Source organism: Haliotis asinina, chromosome 5 (genome assembly GCF_037392515.1).
Source record: "Haliotis asinina isolate JCU_RB_2024 chromosome 5, JCU_Hal_asi_v2, whole genome shotgun sequence".
In the NCBI taxonomy this organism is placed as follows: domain Eukaryota; kingdom Metazoa; phylum Mollusca; class Gastropoda; order Lepetellida; family Haliotidae; genus Haliotis; species Haliotis asinina.
Window position 1 is genome coordinate 2,551,011 of NC_090284.1, and position 17,591 is coordinate 2,568,601.

General features: G+C 42.2%; 1 protein-coding gene and 1 pseudogene across 2 annotated transcripts in view; both read left to right on the plus strand.

Moving 5' to 3' along the window:
* Positions 1-17,591, plus strand: part of LOC137284145 (DNA-directed RNA polymerase III subunit RPC5-like) — a 28,854-nt gene extending 11,263 nt beyond the window's left edge. For both annotated transcript variants that reach the window (XM_067815832.1, XM_067815833.1), the window contains 11 exons: positions 877-1,001; positions 1,991-2,082; positions 2,499-2,619; positions 3,464-3,545; positions 4,308-4,367; positions 4,489-4,592; positions 5,102-5,205; positions 14,631-15,139; positions 15,270-15,335; positions 15,619-15,744; positions 16,099-17,591. In XM_067815832.1, the coding sequence (XP_067671933.1) occupies positions 877-1,001; positions 1,991-2,082; positions 2,499-2,619; positions 3,464-3,545; positions 4,308-4,367; positions 4,489-4,592; positions 5,102-5,205; positions 14,631-15,139; positions 15,270-15,335; positions 15,619-15,744; positions 16,099-16,158 (1,449 nt within the window). In that variant the 3' untranslated portion in view covers positions 16,159-17,591. The remainder of the gene's footprint in view (positions 1-876; positions 1,002-1,990; positions 2,083-2,498; positions 2,620-3,463; positions 3,546-4,307; positions 4,368-4,488; positions 4,593-5,101; positions 5,206-14,630; positions 15,140-15,269; positions 15,336-15,618; positions 15,745-16,098) is intronic.
* On the plus strand, positions 11,361-12,661 carry LOC137283200 (uncharacterized; annotated as a pseudogene).

Genomic DNA, 17,591 nt, shown 5'->3' on the forward strand with positions numbered 1-17,591 from the left:
AAGGAAGTCTACCGGAATGCCGATGTGGTTCGTGGACCATGAGGCATAACTTTCCTCGCTATAAAGGTTGACTCTGGAGGTGGAAGGGAGCACAGATGACGTTTCACCAAATGTTGTTGTTCTCCGTCAGCTATCCGAAGTGCAGACTTACCTGACGCGAGACTCTTTAAGGTCATCCATGTCCATGGTGATGTGCGCAGTCATCGGGATGTACAATCTGTGGCGGTCTACCTCTCAACACTGAAGCAACACAGCAGACCTTTCTGGCCCTTCCATTTTGGCTGGGAGTGACATTGTTTCCGGGGGCACAGCAGGTCATTCAGGAGGTTGGTTCTCAGTACAATTCAGTTTATTCCCATAATGCACCTCGCGGAAGCTTTGTGACAGGTCCGTGTTATGGCGTAAGTTAATTTTCACAGTTATGATTGCTATTTCTTGGAACTGTGCCAGAATTCACTTCTCCCTAGCCTCCAATCTTGTGGAGTGTGAGTTAATGCATATATGTACCCCAAGGACAATCTCTATGAAAATGTGAAAATGAATTAGATAAACCTGCAGAGGTTTCCCATTCTTTGAAGAGAATTGTCCTTGGGGTAGGGCCACCTGCCTCGCTGCAATTCTGTTCACTGATTTATTCAGCAGAAGGAATGATGCAGGAAAATGAACAAAAAAGGCTTTTTGTTTATTGTATAGTATTTTAGTAAAACATTGATACAACTGTCACATGACATTTTCAGCAGCAGAAAATGCATATATGTACCCCAAGGACACAACCTGTACAGGTTTATCCAGGTTTCTAACATCCAATGTTAAGACCAGGGCCAGGATACTAATGTACAAGTTGTCAATGGTAGTCCATGCCACATCTTGTTGCAGGACACTATGGCAGAATCAGAGCGCCTGTTGCTCCTAGCAACGCAGGGCGATGATATGTCAGAGTTCCAGATGGCAAGGAAGGACTACATGCATTGTCTGATGCCACCAACCACAGAGCAGACAGAGTGAGTATACCATAGTCCAGACGGAGTGAGTGTACCATACTCCAGACAGTGAGTGTACCATAGTCCAGACGGAGTGAGTGTACCATACTCCAGACAGGGTGAGTGTACCATAGTCCAGACAGGGTGAGTGTACCATACTCCAGAGTGAGTGTACCATAGTCCAGACAGGGTGAGTGTACCGTACTCCAGACAGTGAGTATACCGTACTCCGGACAGTGAGTACACCATACTTCAGACAGAGTGAGTATACCATGCTCCAGACAGAGCGAGAGTACCATGCTCCAGACAGAGCGAGTGTACCATACTCTAGACAGAGTGAGTGTAATGTACTCCGGACAGTGAGTACACCATACTGCAGAGTGAGTATACCGTACTCCAGACAGAGTGAGTGTACCATACTCCAGACAGAGCGAGTGTACCATACTCTAGACAGAGTGAGTGTAATGTACTCCGGACAGTGAGTACACCATACTGCAGAGTGAGTATACCGTACTCCAGACAGAGTGAGTGTACCATACTCCAGACAGAGTGAGTGTACCATGCTCCAGACAGAGTGTACCATGCTCCAGACAGAGCGATTGTACCATGCTCCAGACAGAGTGTACCATGATCCAGGCAGAGTGAGTATACCATACTCCAGGCAGAGTGAGTGTACCATGCTCCAGACAGAGCGAGAGTACCATGCTCCAGGCAGAGTGAGTGTACCATGCTCCAGACAGAGCGAGAGTACCATGCTCCAGACAGAGTAAGTGTACCATACTCCAGAAAAATTACTTGTCAGTCTGCCAGTCTCATGCACAGAAAGACCACAGACTGTTGTTCTTGGTCTCCCAATAAGGCCACAGTGTGTCAAATGTTGAAACAACTTTGGTCTCCTAATAAGGTGACTGGGATTGGTGTGGTGGGTCAGGTGAGAATGATGTATTAATCGAACACAATTTCTCATACACACTCTATTTTGACAGCCTCACATGTCATGTTGTTTTCAGGGACATGCCGGCCATGCCCAACAACGTTCTGTCTCTCACCCAGCTGAGGACCCTGCCTCTCCCAGACCAAGTCCGCACACTTCTCATCAATGGTATGTTCACATGTACTTGTATTTGTAAATAAGTGATTATCCCATGACATATGAGGAACAGTGTCAAGAAAAGAAACAATGTAAGGCTTTATCATATTTCTCAGTCTTGCAGTAATATCACAACAATATCGCAATGTTCATTCAGTCAGGGGTAAATGCAGCAGTACTCGACAGGTAAATACCTATATCTGATCCATCCTAGGTTCAACAGATCACCTTGGAAGTTGTTAGGCAATTAAGGGATGAACGATAAAATTCATAAACATCATTTTCCTACTGTTTAAGCATGATGTCAATGTTAATAATACCTGTACGTGTCATCAGTGCCATCAGACCCAGGACAATGTGGAGACGTCTGTTGTCATTCTACCCCATTACAGTATTTGGGTTCAGTACGATGATGTGTGTGGTTTCAGTGAAAGTTCTCCGTCTGTCCCAGCTGCTGGCACTGCTACCGCAGGGAACAGATCCTGCAGCTGTGCTCCGCTCCCTCCAACAGGTGGCTGTACTCATCCAGGGATGCTGGGTCGTCAAGAGGTAAGCTTCAGATCTTCAGGAAGTTTCTGTTGACTTAGAAACTAGGATTAATTAGTTTGATACAAAATACTGGATAGATCACTGTACTCCAATACACAAGTCTTTACATCAAGTCTCAGACAAGCAATACAAGACAGGACACACTGCAGGACATCCACAAATGCATACATTCAAACTGTCCTGTCATTGTAAGAGTCGTGTCCCTTGGCAGAGACCGCCATTATGATTGAAGGTTATACAACACCAAATATTTTCCCATAGACTTCTATAGTAACCTTATATTTTAAAAAAGAATATCCAGGCTATCAACAGCCAAGCCATGTACATAGGGAAACAGACTGACCTTTAAACTACAATAAAACATAAATTCTGTCCAACTTGTCCTGCTGTTTTTCCTGGCACAGGAAGCGGAATACATCAACCCTTCATTCCGCACCAAATGTCAAGTGCTTGAAAATATCGGTGCATACATAAGCCTAAGTCATGGTGATAAAAAAATACAGCACTGAATACTTAAAATTGTGGTCAGTTTTAATTACTGGATGGATGTGCTTTTAAAACACATAAACATCTTACCCTATTTCCTCCAATCACAGCTGTCACAGGCATCTGTCCGTTTGAGTTGTTTCCATACGGTCCTCGCTTAGGGAGCATGTGATTCTGATTTAGTGTAGTAGAACCTGTAGCACCAGTACTGGTATAATTCTTTTAAACACGCCATCATGTCTCTTCACAACCTTAAAAACATATTTTGTTGATCACATCTTTTCACAACCAATAGAGCCTTAAGTATTTCCTGAGCGTTGATTTCTTATTGTTCAGATACATTGATGTGTGTTGACAGTGAGGTGCTGTACCCGAAGGAGGCCTGCAGTCCCCACAGCGGCATCTCCTCTGAGATTTTGTGCCGTGGCAGGGACTACGTGGTGAGAAACAGTCTCTTGTCAACTCTTTAACAGCTCTCATTTGAATTGTCAAAATGGGATTACCAATCTCAAACATTAATATAGACGACTTCTTCATTCACTTTGAGGCATAAGAGGCGACTAACGGGATCGGTTGGTCAGGCTCGCTGACTTGGTTGACACATGTCAGTTGTACAGATCAATGCTCATGTTGTTGATCACTGGATTGTCTGGTCCAGACTCCATTATTTACAAAACGCCCCCATATAGCTGGAATATTGCTGACTGTGGTGTAAGATTAAGCTCACTCACTCACTTTAAGGCAAAATATTGTACAAGTGCAAGCATGTATCAAGGGTCCCAAGAAACCTGTACTAAAAGAATTGACACAGATGGATCAGGTTGCATGTTTTTTGTGTCATCGTTTCCTATGTGATGTTGTCCATGATCTCAAACAGGGCTTTTGGGTAACTTAATGCAAAAAATCTTCTGCTCATCACACTGAACACACATGGGCACAATGTGTGAAGCCCATTTCTGATGTGCCGCATCATAGCCATGGAATATTGCTAAAAGAGGCATCAAACCATACTCACTCATGATCGCAGTCACCAGTTTGTGTTGCCCACATTTAAATGTATATAGGCCATCATCATTCAGTATGACAGTGTTGAGTCTTGTGAAAGACGAACACACAAACTAGCCTGTGAACAGTAGTAGAATGTTGACATTAGAGAGGTGCTCAACTTATCACAGGTTCCATTAAATAAGCTTGTGTTTCAGATGTGGAAGTTTACACAGTCCAGGCATGTTGTTCGCAAAGACGTGTCCTCTGTCATAAAGGTAGGTCTCACATTGCTTCAGGGATGTGTGAGTGTGTTAGCTTTGACATCATGATTTCCATTCTGTAAGTACAGCAATTATGATGACACATTGTTTCTGATGTGTGTCCATTTCTTTATAGCTTCCAGCAGAGGATGTCAAGGACATTCTGGAGCAGATGTCAAAGGTCAAGGCCAATAAGGGTTGGGAGTTTGTGTGTGAGTTTGACAAGGAGTTTGCTGACAGGTGAGGAAGAATGCTGTCACATCATATTTCATAGGCAAAGAGTAGTGTACCAGCATCTGTGTTATACTCGCAGGGGACTTGTGACCAGGGCCTAGATGTTCAAAACTCTCATAGTACTACTGGTATGGGACTTTCAACAATCTTAGCACTAAGAGAGCTTGGAAAATCTAGGCCCAGGGGTATTAGGATGTACACAACACTACTAAACAAACCTTTGAAGCTAGCGAGGAAATGCACACAACAATATTGTTAGTAGCTCATTGTGGTCTCGGAAACAGACCAAAATGGGGATTGAAGGGTCTGAGTGATTGAACAAGCCATTACTCCACTGGTTTGTGATCAAGCCATCGACTCAGTGATGTGACTCCATTTGTTGTTGACTGCAGTTAGACACACAGACATAACATGACAGTAGAAAATGGATACATGATAGATAGGTATTGTGGGTAAACTATCTGAAGACTATGTGTGGGTTGTTACCTGTGCTGACTGGACTCTGTGTTGTACAGATACACAGACATCGTACAGCGACAGAAAATGCTTTGGGACGCCAAGCATCAGGCCCTCGCCAAGCAGTTCAAGATTCCCAAAGATCAGGATAAAAAAGTGAAAGGTGAAAATGTTGTTGTTGTTGTTGTTGTTGTTGTTGTTGTTGTTGTTGTTGTTGTTGTTGTTGTTGTTGTTGTTGTTGTTGTTGTTGTTGTTGAACTCTATTGATGCACAAGTTGTATTTGCCAATTTAGATAAGAGGGGCCACAGGTTGTGCAGTTGCCAAAGGTTTTCCAATTCCCTAAATACAGCTGCATCCTTGATCACACTTGCTCCTTTCCAGTTTGGCCCATGTATGTCTGTGTACTTGTCTGGAACATTCCTGTATTCATGGGTTTCACCACAGTGTTTGACATCTTGAGAAATGCATCACATCAGACTTGCCTTCCATATTTAGCTGACAATTTGATAGTTCTCATAGTTCTGATATTGTTCAACGTGGTGATAAAACAAAACACACTGACTCTCTAATGCTTCGGTCTTAGTAGATTATTTAGTGTTTGAGACCTATTGAAATACACTGGATTGCCTTATATCATATCATGCATCTTCTTAAAGATCACATATACTCTAGGGGTGCAAATGCATAAATCACTCACTGACATCATTATAAATGAAACCCTGTCATTAAAACTGCTCATTTCGATCTTCAATTACCTTAAATCGATGTTTTTGACAACAGTGCACAATTCTCAACCGCAGATGAAATTTCAACCAATCAAAGTGGTGCGTCTCCATGACGTAATAGTAGGTATAGATAAGAAGTTCTATGCAGTATTCATCTACATTTCAGGGGTTAAACTATTTCGTTTACAGGTTTGTACAAACCTGAAATCGTGACAGCTGTTGGGAAAAATGAAAGCTTTATGTTCTCACAATCTACTATCATTTAGTTTTGTCTCCGGCTTTGCCTAGTTTCTGAGTTACAAACCTTGTTTTCATGGACGTTTCTGTCAAAATCACTTTGTGTCGCTAGGTTGTAATCCGTGTTAGGTAGCATAAACCTACACGTTACTTGTCATCATTCACTTGATGCTCAGTTGATGAATTCATAACAGGTATAATTAGAGGTAACGCCATTTAGATTACCCGACAAAGGTCCCCATTTGGCATTTCTTGTGTGTGGATCGATCAAAGGATTAACCGATAACACACTGATTGATTTATCACTTTTATGCGGATTTAAATGGGGATTTGTCAAAAGATAGTGTTTACTTATGTACATTTACTAATCTATGCTGAATACACTCTGTTGTGTCTTTACTTCTGTACATTTACTAATCTATGCTGAATACACTGTCGTGTCTGTGTCTATGTAAAAAGGATTAACCGCCAATACACTGATTGATTGCTCATTATTGGCTAACTAAATTACTTCTTTAAAAGAATGACGCACCGTATGCAATTAGTTGCCAGGTGTGCTATCATGGGTGACCAATGAAACTATACAGCAATGTGAAAAACCTGAAACAATACATCATGTTTTCGTATATTAGACTGTTAAAAGACTTATCAGTTGGGAAATCTGCAGATGAATTATATATCACTCGTTTTTGTGGATATTGATGGATACTTCCCTCAAAAAGGTAATAGCCTGACATTGCTCCTGTAACTTTAATTTGTTTTAATTTTAATACTTGCATTTTACTTTTATTAAGTTGTCGTAGCTTTCAGCAGAATCATTGTTTTCGTCATGAAGTGTAATGATACAGATGATATACACTAGGGCATATGTGCGAATTATGATTCATATAGGCAAACTATAAAATGTCTAGAAATTAGATCCTGTTAAAACATTTGCAGATTGCTTTTTTTTTATTAAGTTTCACAATGCATACAAGTATCATTATAAAGTAATAAGCATTATGAGACCAAGTGAGTGAACGTTTACAAACCAAGTAATCATTTAGCAAGTGAAGAAATAATAACGCAGTATTTTCACTTCGACCCTGACCTTGCTTATGTTATTGTACAGGTTGTGTCATGCAAACTTCTTTTGGTCATGATTCAAATACATATTTAACTACTAGTAGAAAGTAGTTTTGATTTTCCAACTTGATGGAAACAAATCATAATCTCAGTAATTCAAATGAACTTTAGTCAATGACTTCACGATTTTCAAAAAGGGCGGCGCCCTGTCTGAGAATGAATGCTATTTAAGTTTGTTTTTACCAACTTACAAAATCAAAACTTTTTCCTTATCCTGACTCATACTAATTGCTTATCTCCTCTTCCCTGGTGAAGGTAGTGGAACACCTGAAAATCCCTTGAAGTTCCCTTCTTAAAAGAAGCGGACGTAAAATACACTCACCCACATATAGCCTCCCCTTTCCCGTGCTCCCGGTCACATGACCGGCCGTGCTTGTCACTCTCTCCTTATCACCCGTCGACGTGGAAGTACCTGAGGATCCCGATACAGCGATAAGTTCTTTCTTTATTTTCGTCTTTAAACAAAATTCTGCTCGTATACAGTTTTCTGATATGTATGTGTATTATATATTATCAAATTTGTTGTATTTGCATGTATTTCTTCAATTGAGGAGACTTAGTCCCAATTGATGAAATCTTGTCTACTATGTAGATTGCGGCGGTTGATCCTCATTTAATTTGCCCGACGTGCAAACCCATATGTTCTAATAATTGTTGTAAATTTTGTATAGAATTGTCTGATTCAGAATTTATCCTTTATATACGGTCTGTTTACAGACGTGCTTGGGACAAGCGATGACGGCTTGCATTAGTCATGTCTAAAACAGGTGATTAAAATTCAGGTAATTTGTTAACCACATCTGCTGATATTCATTCCAGTGAAATGTCTGGCGGTTCTCCGGCGCTGTGTCTGGGGTCCAGTGTGGTGTCCCCTGTATCTCAGAAGAGACCTTAGTCAGATACAGGGCCGTCTCAACCGAAGGTCTAGGTCATTGAAGAAGAAATCCTCTTCAAAATCATCGCAGAAATCATTTGGTGAAGATATCATCCCTCTACATGAGCGAATTATCTTCAACGAACCACCGTTGATTCTACACGACGAGGTAGATATCAACCAACACAGTCATCGGATGACATCATCTAGATCTACCCCAATGACATCTACTCTTCTCAACCCGGAGGAAAATCGTCATACAACGCAGAATCGTCAGACAATACAGACTCCATCAACAGTAGATATAGATCAACCGGCGCTACAAACTTTGCAGCAATTTGACCCAGGAACCTTCATACGACAATTCACAACACAGATGATGAATCTGATGGAGCAGCGTTAAGAAGAGGAGAGACAAGTGCACTCGTCATCATCATTGACTACAGCTCAACATGAGCACTCACCTAGAATGGCACTCACGCCGGAGGATGAAGAGGACGTGTATGCACACACTCGAGGAAGATTGTCTTCAGCGTCCCCCCTCGTCGCCGTCAAGCGAGAACCAATCACGCCGAATTAGTGCACTCGCAGGAGTGAGGATTGGTGCTGGCATGGGTGCGTTTGCGCTAGTGAGGAGTCACGCTTGCGTGGGTGCACTTGCGCTAGTGAGGATTCCCGCTCACGTGAGTGCACTCATGGGTTCACACATCAACGCAGAAGGTCTTCGTCACTCTCCCCAACTCATTGTAGACGCTGGCGACGATCATCACCCACCTTAGCCGTGGACTGGACACAGCATGAATGCTTCACACTCATGGAGGGATAAAGATAGACATTATTGAGCGTCAGCATCAGAGGAAGCCCTGTTTTCGGACACTGAAGTTACATCATGGATCACGAATGGACTTGACATAGCTTCACCATCCAAGGACGCTAACGAAGCTAATACTTATATGATGAAGGATGACGACATTGATACACTTACACCACCGATACCTCCGATATCTAAAGTTCCTGAGATGTTATCTATGGCATTTAAGTCAGCAACCAAGTTTCAACAACAGCAAGTGCAGTCGTTCAACGCCAGTCGCTTCCCTCTACATCATATGGAGCCAGATGGATGAAGCTGATAAAATCATCAGTCCAGCCCGCAATAAATCTTACAAGATAGATGACGAGGCTTGCACAGCTCGACACTACTACGAGACACACTTTCTTTGGATTTGCTCGCTCAAGAACTATCAACGAAACTCTCATAGCAAAGTTCAGTAATAATGAAGAGGAAAGGATGATCCTGTCAGCGTTGGTAACTCAGAAGAAGGATCAGCAATTTATGGCCGATCACTTAGCATCTACTACGGCGGGATTGAATTTACTTTGTGGCCAAGGTCACCTATCTTCAGTGTCATGGGGTGAGAACTTTACCAAACCTTTGTATCAAGTTGCATGGTCAGCACCTCTTTTCCATAGGAAGATTGAAGAGGTAGCTACGACGGTTGCTCAAGACTCCTGAGAAGTCATGATGATCAAGTCTGACATCAGTACTTAAGCAGACTAATCAACGTTACACCCTTAAGTCCAAGTTCTGCAGGGTTCAAAGAGCAAGAGATAAAAAGTTCAACACACGTGAAGAGAGGACATCTTCTTTTCCTCCCATGGAAGAAACAAGTGCCCCCAGACATCCATCAGTACGTCTAGGGGTGGGAGAAGAGGACATTATTAAAGATCAGGTTCGGAACGACTGGAGTCTTCCACCCCCAGCTGTTCCTGTACAACCGTCTCAAGTGGGTGGACGTCTTCAACATCTTCACCCCTCAAAGACGACTATGTCATGGAAATTCTGAGAGAAGGCTACAAGATCTCGCTGAGAACTGTTCCACCGCTCACAAAAACACCAACTCCCTTTATCTATGCAACATATCAACGGGACAAGTTGGTCGTTGCCATAGCAATGTTGTTAAAGAAAGGAGCAGTAGAAGTTATAGAGCCACAGAGTCTGACACCCAGGTTCTATTCCCCAATCGTCCTGGTACCCAAGAAGAATTCCAAAGAGAAATTTTGACTTATATACAACATGAAGGTATTCAACAAGAACTTCCTTCAAAAACCAGAGCGTTTCAAGATGGTACATCTACCTCAAATAGGACTCCTTATTCGTCCTTATTCGATTAAAAGATGCATACCTGCACATCCCGATACATCGAGAGTCCAGGAAATATCTACGATTCCTTTTCAACAGTCAACACTACCAATGGAAAGTCCTACCGTTTAGAATATCTTCGGCTCTGTGGCTGTTTACACGGGTAACCAAGCCCTTAGTCAACTATCTACACCTGTGGGGGTTACGCAGTGCCTTTTATCTGGACGACGGCATACAAGTGCATCAAGAGAAAAGTCAACTCAAACTACAGTTAGATTTCACAGTCAGGCTACTAACACAACAGGGATGGTGAGTAAACCACATGAAGTCGGAATTAAATCCTCAACGAGATCTCAATTTCCTCGGGATTCGTTTCATCACCACATCGAATCAGAATGTCGTCCCAGAGGACTAGTGGGTCAAGATTCAAGACATGATAAATCAAACTCTACTCTCTCTGCTGACACTTCGACAATGGCAGTGTCTATTGGGTCTCCTCACATCAGCACAAGACATGACCAGTAGAGGAAGACTACAGCTACAGCCGTTACAACGTTTCTTGAATCTTCATCACAACTACAGAAGTCAGATTCCGCTCCCAGACAACCTGAAGCCTGTTTTACTTTGGTAGACTCATCAATCGAACGATTTCGCAGGGACTTTATGATAATCATGTGAGCCGGCATTCATCAACCATCTCTACGTAGATGCATCGATGCAAGGATGGGAGCAAATCTAAACAACGAAGTAACAGCAGGGATGTGAACCAAAGGAGGGCGAGCTCTTCATATCAACCAGTTGGAGATGAAAGCGGTCATTCATGCAATCCATCACTGGGTGACAATGTTGAAAGACTACTGATGATACACACAGACAACTCAACAGTGGCCTTCTACATAGACAAACAGGGGTCAACGAGATCACCATCTCTTCTACTCCTGACATTTCAACTCTTCGATCTAGTCGACAGTGTGAATCTCCAAATATAAGCATGTCACATACCAGGAGCTTGCAACATTATGGCAGACGCTTTGTCTCATCCTCTTTGGCCATCACTAGCAGAGTGGATGTTGCATCGGGAGGCGTTTCAACTCATCAGCCAGACATTAGGATCGCCGCAAATAGACTTATTTGCAACAAAGTTCAACAAACAGACAACGTTTGTATCACCAGTACCGGATCCATTAGCCTGGGCAACAGACGCTCTCAGCATCCCATGGGAAGGACTAAACGCATTCGCTTTTCCCCCTCCAGTGCTGCTAGCAAAAGTCATCGAGAAAATGAAACACACCAAGAGGACACAACTGACTTTGGTCACGCCTTATTGGCCAACGAGACATTGGTTTCCAACACTCTCAGAAGAGTTAGGACAACCAGTACTACAACTACCAGATTGGAAAAATCTTCTCGTTCACCCACACATGAAACAGATGCACTGAAATCCATCTGTATTTCGACTTCACGTGTGGAGCATATTAAAAAATGTTTAAAACACAGGGGATACTCTGCGAGAGCAGCTAAAGCAGTAACTTTAGTTTTACGGAAATCTACTTGCACCCTTTATGATGATAAATGGAAGAGGTTTGAGACATACGCCAAGAAGAAGGGTTTCACAGCGATGAAGGCTATGTATCTGCAGATAGCAGATTATCTATGTCACCTACGACAGTCCAGAGGTCTGAGAGGTTCCACATTGTCTACATATTTAGCAGCTCTTAGCTCAGTCGTCACCATGGAAACAGGAACCAAGTTGACTAAAGTACCTGAGTTATTTGCCTTACTATACTCTTTCAAACTGGAAGATCAACAACGTAGATTTAGAGCTTCAGCATGGGATCTAAACATTGTACAACATCTCACAAGTGAGAACCGCTTGACTGGACCTCAATCGAACTGCTAACTCAGAAGACGCTGTTTTTAGTTGCCTTGGCTACAGCTGCACGAATGTCAGAAATTCAAGCAAAAAGTTTTGATGCAAATAGTCAACAGACAGTCCATCTGGGTTTACGATGGGATTTTATTGTGAAAAATCAATTGCCCGGTCAACCAGATAGGCAATTTCACATACTGGCATTATCTTCAATATTAGGACCACAGGATACTCAGGATTTATCGCTATGTCCAGTGAGAGCCTTGAAGATACACATCACACGTACTAAGTCTAGAAGGCAACGGTTCAAGCGTCTATTTATTCCTATATCCACTGAGACACCTACGGAAGCATCCTGCAACACTATCTCAGTATGGATCAGAGCTGTTATATTGAGGGCCTATAAAGCAGCAGGATTGGATCCTCCGCAAGCTTCCAACCCACACAAAGTTAGAGCCTTGGCCTCTACACTAGCGCTACATGGGAATTGCTCACTAGCAACTATAATGGAGGGCTGCTTTTGGAAGTCAAACACAGTGTTTGCGAACCATTACCTACAAGACATAACCACGCAGGACGTCTCTGGCATTCATCAATTTGGGCCACTTGTCGTTGCTCAGCAACTAACAGTTCCCCGAAGACATTGAGTTCACTCACTCGTTTTTTCACATGACTTGTGGAAGCCAGACGCTCTGCGGAGTATAATGGTGGAAAGTCCATGCACACATCTTAAACAGACAAGCATGAGTGATTAGGACCCTGTACTTGTAATGAAGATACTTGTACATGAAGAAGGGTCGCAACTAGTCTTGATTTCTATATCTCGACAATTAGTTGCATCAGAAACTAGCAGGATGCTAATTACTTTCGATGTCACACATCCCAGTCAGCGAAATCTTCGACTGAAGACAAACTCGACTGGATGTGATCCCCCCAGAATCTACAATGAATATTAGAAGAGCAGGACCATATTATCGCCATTGCAAGTTCGTGTTTGGGGGGAAATTATTGGACGTAAATTTTGACAGCCAGCAGAATCCAGCGTGGCTTGACCCACCACCGTTTCCGACGGATTCTGTAAGCAATTAGCATGAGTCAGGATAAGGAAAAATATGCGATTTTCTGAATAAAATTGATATTTTATACTTATCCTGACTCATGACAAAAGCCCTCCCAGCCGCCCCGCACAGGCATGCTGATTTCCTATATTTGCATGTCGGGCGATATATACAAGGAGAGAGTAACAAACATGGCCGGTCACGTGACCGGGAGCACGGGAAAGGGGAGGCTATATGTGGGTGAGTGTATTTTACGTCCGCTTCTTTTAAGAAGGGAACTTCAAGGGATTTTCAGGTGTTCCACTACCTTCACCAGGGAAGAGGAGATAAGCGATTAGCATGAGTCAGGATAAGTATAAAATATCAATTTTATTCAGAATATTACATGTACTTTCTGATGGTAGTAAAATATGTATTTTATTGATGGACAATAGGATTTTGCATGACATTGCTTTTAACATAGCAATTTCACTCCTGGAAGCGAGGTGTAGGTCAATACAATATTACTTGCAATATTCATGTCACTTCAATCCCCACCTAGCTTTCGTGGAAGAAGTCGTTATGTTACAAGTTGTGTCATGCAAAATCCTTTTGGCCATGATTCAAATACATATTTAACTACTAGTTAAAAGTAGTTTTGATTTTCTAACTTGATGAAACTAACCATAATCTCAATAATTCTAACAGACTTTAGTCCGTGACTTCACAATGTTCAAAAATATCGGCGCCCTGCCTGAGGATAAATGCTATTTAAGTTTGCTTTCACGGACTTACAAAATCAACATTACTTTTCACAGGTAGTAAAACATGTATTTTTTTTATGGACATTAGGATTTTGCATGACATTGCTTATAACATTTCACTCTTGGAAGCGAGACAGGCGGGTCGATATAATATTGCTTACGATAATATTGTCACTTTGACTGCAACCTCGCTTCTGAGGAAGAAAGCGTTATATTTATGCAAAGCCCTTTCGGTCAGTAATGTGTAGTAAGCAGTCTTGATTTTATAAACTCAATGAAACTTGAACTCCATTTTCTATCCTGGAAGCGTGGTAGGGGGCGAACCATCCACTTTAGTATATACCACAGGCTTCCACAACGCTCACTTCGCACACACAAGCAACCAATTTAAGCATGAACTACAGGGTCCGGTGGAAATCTGTGGATAGTGACACCATCACCTGGCCCCAAGCTGTAATTGACGGCAACTCAACAATTCGGCATGTCTTTGATGATGTCAAGAAATCAACAAAATGACAAGCTTTCCTACACATTTTCTGTACAACTGACTGAAAATTGTTCCTTCTATGATGTCACTGCAGGGCTCTGGTGACAGAGTTACGTAACCTGTCTGTGGTTATGTTTGCGGGCAAGAGAGAAGCAGACAGGTTTTTAGCAACTTTTAAGCGCTTGGTATTGATTAACCACAAGGTTTTTTTTATAAAAAAATGGTGTTCCGTTTATGACTAACCAGAAGTCTTTCATATTCAGTGGTAAAAAGAGTACCAAAAACTTGAGTTTATATGTTCTTTAAAACAAGTTTGATTATCCTACAGGTAATGAAATGGAATCACCTACCAAAATTGAAAAGCCACGTCGTCGAAGAACATCATCAAAATCATCTCCACGGCAACGGACTCTAAGCGGTCGCTCCATGTCAGATCAGAGCGATATTGAAATGGATCCGGGAAATCAAACAAGGGAGGTAACTCCTGCAACAACAGAACCTCAAGTGATGGCAGCTGAGGAGGTCCACAATGTAGTGCCAATGGAAGTGTCGGAATCCGACCATGTGACCCAAAACGGTCCAATGAGGGAGAACATGAATACCAGTGATACCAATAATTTAACCAATGGTATTAGTACTGAACTTCGAGATGAACTGTTGGCATTCATGGCTAATTTATTACGGACTAGGAAAGTGTTTACACACAGTGAAATGAAACGACTGTTTGCACTAAAACTTCAGATGTGTCCACCAGGGCATGTGTTGGGGTCAGGGGTGTCGGAAAAGTTGCTGGAAGATGTTGTTATAGAGGCTGGAGGGATGTTAGTAGACAACCAGGTGAGTACAGACCCACACTCTTTACCTTGTCTAAAAGCATATTCCATGCCCAGACAGTAATTTTCATGAAGTAAAATTCAGATTAATGTCATAATCATGTTGTTTCACTGAAGATTTGTGTTTGTTTCAGTGGCCTCCCAACACCAAGCCAGAGCCCATCTATGCACTTGTCAAAGTGGGAGATGAAAGTGATGCGGTAAGGTGATCACTGACTCTCTGTGGAACACCTCCAACATACCTTGTACAAAGGGACCAAGGTGGCTCAAGCACCGGTCCTTGTTGAAGACCTATGTTTGATTTTAGACCTGTCAGTGGGGTAGCTTGGTGGTTGAAGCAAAGCCCCAAGTGTTCCATCAGGGTCCTTTTTTGGAGTCCTTTTCAGGCTACTATGCTGAGAGAAAGTTGCTAAAACCCAACTTACCCTAACTGCAAGACCTTGTAAAAAAATCATTCTGATCACAGATTGTGTATTTATGCAGGTCAGAAAGGTCCTGTTTGACATGTTCCGTGGAAGCTGCCGAGTGAAGACCAGTGCTTTCAAGAAAAAGATTTTGGAATTCACCGGAAGTGAACAGTCTGACAACAACTGTAGAACACTGCTCAGGGTAATCTGGTTTATGAATCACTTCTCAGGGTGAGCTGGTATATGAAATAATGCTTGGGGTAAGCAGGTGTGTGAACTTAATTCTCAGGATATAATCCACGATCTGAAATTTTGTCATATTCAGCTATGACATGTCAGTTTGACATAGAGCACTGTCCAGATAGCATGACAACACAGTTAATAGTATGCAGGGAGTTGAGGCAGTGTTTGGGGTACGCAAAGAGATGATACAGGTTTTGACTTAGGGACACAATTTGCATAGTTCAGTTTTTAGTTTAAGGCATTGCAAGTTGTTGTGTCTGTTCAGTCCCCTATCATGATGAACTGTTTAACAGTGTTTACATGCTGGTTTCAGGAGTACTGTGAGACCCGGGGAGCCCTGTGGTACCTGAAAGGGGCATGTCCTGACTCATGATACAGGGCAGCTCCTCTGCTGGGAGCATTGTCAGCTAATCCTGTGATGTCAGCATAAACATTCCTGCAGCCAACTGTGGAGTCACCTGCCGCCATCTTAGAGTGGAGCAACCTGTCAACATCTCAGAGTGGAGTCACCTGTCACCATCTTCACCTGGATCACACAGTCATTCAACTTATATGCTAGCAGAAGGGATAAACACTAAATATGAAATTTGCTTGTGTTCTGGTTATACAAACACCTGCGACCCAAGGGTGTCTTGTTATCCTCACCCAAGAGTTGGCACTGGTGGAAGTCCATATTGAAGGGACTTGGCAGTGTTTAGTATGAAATGTGCAAGTCTGTGAATCATTTGGAAAGTTTATATGTTCATTCTTCTTCTGAGGAAGCCTGAAGCCAACATTTGGTTTCATTATGGCCGTAGAACTGTGCTTGTGTTTCTGTTTCAAAGCAGGTACAGTGATGTGCCTGATGTTAGTTCAGACGAATACTGTCAGTACAATTTGTGACAAGATACTCTGGTTGTGGATAGGAAGCCAGCGATTCGCTGTCTACTTTTATGCCAGTACCTTGGTTCTCAGTATACGCACCCCAGTTACCTTAGTGGTGTTACCTTATAGTCAGACTGGATATCTTGAGGTGCTGCTGTTTACTGGACAGACTGTCAGAGGTTTGCCGAAACGTATAATAATGAGTACACACAAAAAAAACCGAGCTTAAAAATGCGTCTTCATACCCCTGCTTTCACAATAGTAGTAAACACTGTTATTACTCGCCCGTTGAAGACACTGCAGTGTAATATTTTTACGGCAATATTACACTAGTGTAATACCGCTTGACGTATGACGTCAAAATGGTTCAAAGTTGTGACGTCACAATGCTAATACCGATGTCGCAATTTAACCAGCCCTTGCTTGACTCGGAAAGCTGAGAGTGATCACACTGTAGGGAATTTCAAGGCATTTTCTGTTAATTTATGTTGGCAAGTAATAAACAGAATACTAAACTCGCTTCCGTGAAATATCATTTTTATTATCTCGTTTAATAAAAATGGTATTACACGGAAGGTCGTTTAGTATCCTCTATGTATCCGATAAAGTTTTTCTCTCACAGGCATGACACATAACTTACACTTGTCAGAAAACTTAATTTGTGTCACTGCCATCACACTTTCTCCGTGGCAACCGAAAGGCAAACAGTCACATGTGATGTGACAAGCCTGTACTATTATACCCACTGAAGTCATAATAACTCTAAAGGATACCACAACCTTTAAAGGTTTGTACTTCTGACTGGCCAGTTAGATACTGTACAGTAATGGGTGTTAGGGAGGTGTGAGGTTCCTCTTGGCTGCATGGGATGCTTGAAGCAACCTTTCTGTACAAATATTTTGTAATCCCTTTGTACTCAATAAACTAAAACACTGAAACTAT